The sequence below is a fragment of the Heliangelus exortis genome, chromosome 1, assembly GCF_036169615.1.
Source record: "Heliangelus exortis chromosome 1, bHelExo1.hap1, whole genome shotgun sequence".
NCBI classification, from domain to species: Eukaryota; Metazoa; Chordata; class Aves; order Apodiformes; family Trochilidae; genus Heliangelus; species Heliangelus exortis.
The window spans coordinates 118,422,640-118,429,933 of NC_092422.1; the positions used below are offsets into that span (position 1 = coordinate 118,422,640).

The window sequence follows — 7,294 nt, forward strand, 5'->3', positions numbered from 1 at the left end:
ATAACTGATGAAACTGCTTTCTAATACCTGATTTAGAGACCACTTAGGACAGTAAATCAAAGAATTTGAAAATAATCTCTTGAAAGTACAGAGAGCCAAAATATAATCAATCCCTCTAACAAAATGTTACTTTCTTCTTAACTACATATAGTATGCCTACATTCACTAGTTGCATACTAGAAATACACAGAACAAAAAGTATAGAGAACATTTTCTATAGCCTGATCAGTTCAGCGTAATGATGAACTGTGCACTACAGTGAGACAAAACTGAAACCACAGGAACTACATCTTCCAATAACAATGGCTGCATTATCAAATGTCAAAACTGTAAGGGTGCCAGTAGATACACACTGCACAAGCTTGAAGACAAACACATTTCCAGCTTCAAACTTGAATATTCCTTATTAGGCCACAGCAAATACATGATCTATTCCAAGCTGTCTGCCATAAAGTTGAACTACTCTAAACTCCACTCTGGCAACAGGAAGAACAAAATTTAGGAAGTCAGTGTTCTTTTCAGTTCTTTTGAAGAAGCACTGAAGTATCACTACAATTCCAGTGCAACTCTTTCCAGTTGGACATAAGAGGGCACTTAAAGTGAGAGAGGAAAATGACAAAAGCTAACAGCATATTGCACTTGCAAATCTAAAAAATTAGAGAAACAACTTAAATTACTATTGTTATTTTGGGGCAGGTGATGTGAAGTTACATTACCAACACTAACTTTTGGCTTCTTGTATTTTAAATTAAGACATTTAAAGAATAACAGTAAGGAAGAACATTCTAAGACCCATCATATAGAAAAGTCATCAGGCAACACAAACCAGGTGACAAAGCACCTGATGAATAATCTTGATTTGACAGGCGACTCAGATCTGGAAAATAAATTCTCATTAGAACAAATATTAAGATTTAAGAGACAAGTCTGCTAGGAGCAGATTTGTCTTTGACGCAGTACAAACCAGAATCTTTTGCTAGAAGAATGAAGGCAGGGGAAGGTATCAGCTATGGTACTGAAAGGATCCCAAAGAGCCACCATAGCTACCTGGAAAGGTAAGCATATATAAACCCTTTTGGTATTTTTCAAGGAACTTTGCAGTACTTGTTCAAAAATAAAGAGTGGTTTGATGCACCTTTGACAGATCTGCATGTGATTTGCTTTGACAAATGTATTACAGTGACTGTGTAACCATTCAAATTTTAAGTGTTAAAAACCTATAAAGATTTAGGTACACACAAGTTGAAGGAAATCAAAGCATCTGCAGGAATGGATTCAACTAACAATCTTACTAAGCATGCCACATCAAGACCTAAAGTCTTCTGTATGGTTAAAATTCAGGGTGGTCTTATACACAAATGAATTGTGAAACAAAAAATAAGCTTGGAAACCTTGCATCTGCCGTATATGTAAGAAACATATAGTTACCAAGTAAAATACTGTTTGTTAAAGTGTCACAGGGGATACCAGGTTCTCTCTCATTCTCCCTCTTTCCCTCCCATTGTGCCTCCTCTATTAGAGGGCAGAATCAACATCATTTGAACACTATTAGCTGTTTTGATAAATAAATGAAATCTGCCTTAGTTTCTTAAGTTTAACCATAACAATCTCAGGTCTGAAATAACTCAAACATTCCTGCAACCTGTAGTTTACCCAGACTCACACCTATATACACAAACTTTGTGTGTATTAGTGGGTTTTAATTTGGAATTTTCAGAATAACAGTTCCATGGTTGAGGGTAAGGTAACAGATTGCATTCAGTCCCTGCAAGGTCACAGCATGGATAAAAGCAAAAAACTGCAAGCCATCTTTGATCTGCTTATCCTCTTTCTCGTCACAAGCAATGTGAGAGACATCTACCATGACACCCATTCTGGATAAAGTGTTCGGTAACAGAAACATAGCATATTATTGAGGATTTGGATTATATATAAATACAAACATGATTTTCATGAAAAAGCCACTTGTCCAGTTAAGGGAAACAAACATTCACCGAAATGACACAGCATTTCTATTATTGTCATCAGATTGTTTTAATAAATTCTTCACTTGTTGTAAAAACAATGTTACAAGGTACATAAAAATTTAAGGTTGGTAGGGCAAATCACTTACACTTTTATAGACAGAAAACTTTATGAAGAAGTATGCCTACAACCTACATGTGCTCACTGATTATATTCCCACCTGACTTTGCTGCTTGCTTTTGGTATTTCTCCAAACATGATGAATGAAATCAACTGATCCACTATTTCAGTTTGGTAAAAGAACGAGAGGAAAGGAAAAAAAAAAAAAAAAAAAAAAAAGAAAGAAGAAAAAAAGAAAAAAAGCAAGTACCTTCTCTTTATGGTTACAATAACAACCCCATATATGTTAAGCAAGCCTTAACCATTACTACACCCCTTAGAACTTGGGTAAGTACCAATGCGAAGCGTGGACATAAAGCCTCTAATATTCAGTTATGGGGTTTTTTTTGTAGCACATTTGAGATCGGAAGACAACGCTTTGGCAAAATATAGACTAACGCTGAAAACCTGGAAATCGCACAGCGGAACATCAGCGTTTCAACGACCACTAGGACGGCGCACCTCACTTTCTGGCTCAGCCCGCCCTCCTTTCCGTGCTCCCGAACCCCTGTGTGTGCCACGCGGAGTCAAAGCTCCTCGGGCTGCGAGCCACCACAGACACTCAGCTGGAGAACACGAAAGACGGAACGATGGCGTCAGAAGCACCGACCAGCACCAGCCTGGCCCGACCCTCCCCTTCGGACACCACCGCCCCGCTCCCCCCGCCGCTCCGGCCGCCACACCGCACATGCGCGGTAACCCGCGGGGGCGGGATGGCGGCTGGGCCGGCCTCGCCTGGAGTGGGGGATTCGGTGCGTGACGCAGAGACCGGGAAGCGACCTCGCGTCCGTGCGGGACGGGAGAAGTGTCTCAGGCCGGTTACCTGGCCGAGGGTCCCGCGGTGCAGGGCCCGGATCAGGCCACTCGGTGTCGCCATGACAAAGGCGGGAAGGGACCGGGGAGGGGACAACTGGGGAGGAAGAGAGAGGGGGGGTGAGGAAAAGCACCAGGGTGGGCGCCCGGGAGGCGTCGCGCATGCGCGTCAGCGGCAGGTTCTCGCGGGGCGAGAGTGCGCATGCGCAGTCGCGAGTGCTGGCTTGAGGGCGCGGCCGCCGGCAGTGGGAGCGGTCACGTGGTAGCCGAGGGCTGCGGAAGGGGGTTGAGCGCGCGGGTTTTCCGTTAAGCGTGACGGTTGCTGCAGCGCCCGGGGTCGGCGGCTGTCACTTGGCCGCGGCTATGGCCGTGTTGCAGGCGGAGGGCGGGCGGCTCTCTCTTTACAGGGTTCCTGCCTCATGTGCCGGTCGCTCATGAAACGGACCTGCTCAGCAGTATGTTTCTCCCCCCGCTGCCGTGTAAGCTTTCAGGTCTCCCTGAGCCGTGCTTCCTTTGGGCTGCCTGAGTGTTGCCCAGGCAGGTTTTTCTCAGAGTTTTTTTTTCCCTATAAGTTGGGCTCCTTTTTGAAGTTTCCTGCCTCTTCTCGTGCCACTTGTCAGAGTAGCGGAGGTACATCCTCCCAGAAACTCTGGAAACCTCTCTACCGTCCTTGTCCCAAACGCCGAGGCTGAAGCCGCTCTTTTATTGTCGTCTAACCTTAGCACTGGCATCTGTAAATCCATCCGGTGTGCCCATGTCTCTCCTAGTTCACTAGAGTAAGAGACAAAAAAGAAGTAACAGAAGTTGTAAATGAGGTTTAACATTCTGCGAATGTCATTCCTCAGCCCTTTGTTCTCGCTCCTTTGGGAAAGGTGCCAGGTGTCTCCCCAGTTAATTTTTATCCAGTTTGATCCCCAGGCTGGGAAGCTACAAAATGCTTTTGACTATGTTCAGGTGAGGTATCAGAACTCTGTCTCATCTGCAAGGCTGGAAATACCTGCATCAGCGTCTGTGAGAATCTTCTACTGCACTCTTCTGGGAAATAAAATAGCAATCAGGAAAGAATGTACTGTTGTAGTCTGTTACAAGTGGCCATACACAAGGTATGGGTGATTAATTCCAGTAGCCTACTCAGTACTGAGCAAAATTAGTCCACACCCCATCACTGAAGATATTATTATAGAAAGATCCTAACTGTATAATCCTGAATTAATTTTCATAGCTAAAACTACTGCAAGTTTACAGAACTATTTTATTTATTTTTACTTTGACGTATTGCTTAGCAGCAGTTTTTAAATTTTAAAACTGTATTTGTGCAGTGCTTCGTACATTGGAGCCTAGACTTCATTTGGTTTTCCTGACTTCAATACAAATTGTAAAAAATCTACTTTGTACAGTCAGTAAGAACTTTAACTTGAACCCAGAAATGTGTATATTTTCATCCTTTGTGTCATCCCTATAAATACTGTTTATAATTTGAGCTAAAAACTTCAATGTGCAATGATGGTCTTTGTCTGACATTTTAATTCAGTGTTATATTTCAGCAAAAATGGGTTGCCTGGTTTTAAGAACGTAACTAGCTAAAAATCACATTCAGCTGCTTGAATTGTAGGAGATCAGTGAAGAAGCTGGAACATAGAAAAATCAGGTGATATTTTTTGAGAATTTCTTGTTCTAATGCCAAAAAATATTAGACAAGAGCTTGTGGCTACTCCTCAAAAGTGAGACTGAAGATATGCTTTGAGGCAAGATTCAGATGACAACCCTGATGGTGGGAGGGAGGCATAGATGCCTTACCCTCTGTCTCACTAGAACTGTTCTCTGTTGAATACTAATTGGAGCAGGTAGAGCTGTTTTAAACTAAGGCAGTGAAGAGGGGGCTGCTGAAGATACAAACGGAATGCAAACTTAGCTTCAAAAGCTGTAAATAAAATTGAGATAATGTAGTAAGGAAATGTTAAGGCAATTTCCGCTGTGAAGAATTTTAAAACAAACTTTTATCCAGTATGTAATTAACAAAGAGAAAGCTACTAAATCTAGAAATTATAGTGTAGTAGGTCAGACATTGATTTCAGATTAAATGATGATGAAAAAAGCTATGTGGGATTCAGTAATAGAAGACTAAAGAATGAAGGTGTAGTTAATATTACATTTAAAGTATTAGTGTGAGTTTTCAGGCTAATTAGAATTTGAGTTAACAAATGGAACAGTAGAAGGTGGTACTTTTTAGACTTTTGTAGTAGGTTTGACTTAATACTACAGAGAAGCACACCATAAATGACTACCTGGTGATAAGCTGACAGCTCTCCAGAAGTACTTGTTAAATTTGAATTGGGAGACTTCTTGGTACAGCTCTATCTGTGCTTTGCCCTACTCAGTGCTACTACCAGTAATCTGGAAATTGATACTAATATATGTTGAAATGTGCCCTTGACAGAAATGAGAGATTATAAATAAATAAAAGACCATTTTGATAGTAGGAGTATGTTAAAACAAATTATGTTTTAAAATTTAATTGAACTCAAAGTAAAAACTTGAATTACTTTTGTTTTTTCCTAAGTCAACCAGAATTGAGTCTCAATTACTACCTTGTTGAACCCAAACTCAAGCTGAACAAAAAGAAAAAAAAAAACATACATTATTTACAATAGCTCCTCAACACAGGAAGAGCCTGTTCCTATAGCAGAAATCTAACAGGGGCACAGGAATAAGCATGGGATATTCTTGGCCCAAACAATGAGGGAGAGTGGTGTGAATCTGCAAGGAGGGTGAAGAGGAAGAGGTTGGCTTGAGAATTTCAAAGATAAGGTGACGTCTGTCTTGAGAGGTGGCCATGTCAGAGGAGGAAAAGATTCACTGCTTATGTCTGTTGTCCTGTGAAGCTCTTGCTGCTGCCAAAACTCTTCTCACCTTTCTCATGTATGGTTCCTAGACGCTTTTCCCTGACTCGGATTACTCCTGCACACATTGTGAATCCATTTAAGGCTGTTTAGATGTGCAGGATCTGTTACTGAGCCCAAATTAGGGAAATACCAGTACCAGGTGAACCAGAACTCAACCAAAATATCACTAGTGCAGTTCTTTGTTTTTAATGCTGTCAAACTGACTGTTGACTTAGAAACAAGAGTTCTAGACTGTACTTTTCAGATGATCATGGGTCTCCTGGGACAGTGATTCTGTAAAAAATCTAAAGTTTGTGTTGGACAAGTAGCTCTCTTTGTTAGTGCAGACATGTTGCTGAAATGGTCAACTAAATAATTTTTCAGTACTAATCAGTGAGTACTAAGTCCACCTTGGGTTTCAGTGCTTGAAAAATGATATTGAAAAATCAAGGAAAACCTAGAGGCAACAGCTGTAAAACTATTCAAGAGAAGAGTTAGGCATATGCTCAAATAAGTGATTAGTGAAATTGCTACAGCCTGCAAAACTTGATTTCACAAGGCCTTTCCAGTGCTTTACACAGGATTCAGCCTTGGTTAATCTTTGATGCGAATGTGGTCCTGTGAACTAATTGGGGATGTGTAGAAAGATTTTATGCACAGCCTTCTTGTCTTATTACATATAGAAATCAGAAGTTTGACAGCTGCAGCCACTTGAAAAAAGCATTGCAGCCATTGAAAAACGTAAAAATGGTTAAAGAAGCTGAATATATTTTGTAAATCATATGTACTTAAATATTTTTGTGTTCCTGAAAATTTACAGCAAATTTGCAGAAATTCTGTGTGCTCCTAGCTAAAAGGTTTGTTGTTGGTTTTTGGTTTTTTTTTTTTGGTGCTGTGCTTCTAGTATCCTCTATGCTAAAAATATGAAACAGACTAAAATAACAGGACCTATGTTTATTGATTTAGCACATAAACTTTATGTGTTATGCTTAATGTATTTGTGCTTTATTTCCCATCTTTAAAACAGAGGAAGAGTAACAGTTATTAAAGTCAGCATTGTCAAAATAATGTCACTAATATTCTTGAGTCATTCACATTTTCTGATAAAAGTGACAAAGAATAATAATAATAATAATAGAAGAAGAATTATAATAATAATGTAGAAGGAAATTAGTAATTTTCTCTTCGGCTGAGGGTTTATGACAGAAAAATCCTGTGGAAGAAAGTTTTAGGGCACCGTTTTGAAAAAAAATATTTTTTTTAATGAGCAATAGTCAATGAAATAAGACCCTGGCAGAAGAACAGTATGCTATCACATAGCTAGAGACAGTATGATAATATTTGTGCAGAAGAGAGGGAAATGAATTAAAATCCAGTCACAGAGTCGATGCTGTCATTTCTTGATTTCTGAGTGTTTGATCATGCTTTTTTAATGTAGCTTGGGGGAGGAGTAACCATAATTGATTGGTTTTTGC

The 7,294-nt window shown here is 40.2% G+C and overlaps 1 protein-coding gene across 2 annotated transcripts in view; it reads right to left on the reverse strand.

The window, feature by feature from the left end:
* Positions 1-3,070, reverse strand: part of WARS2 (tryptophanyl tRNA synthetase 2, mitochondrial) — a 46,018-nt gene extending 42,948 nt beyond the window's left edge. Inside the window, exon 1 of one of the 2 annotated variants that reach the window (XM_071761365.1) lies at positions 2,948-3,070. In XM_071761365.1, coding sequence (XP_071617466.1) covers positions 2,948-3,001 — 54 coding nt within the window. In that variant the 5' untranslated portion in view covers positions 3,002-3,070. Of the gene's footprint in view, positions 1-2,730; positions 2,830-2,947 lie in introns of those variants that run through there. The other variant, XM_071761354.1, reaches the window with a different exon arrangement.
* Positions 3,071-7,294: the final 4,224 nt, after the last annotated feature.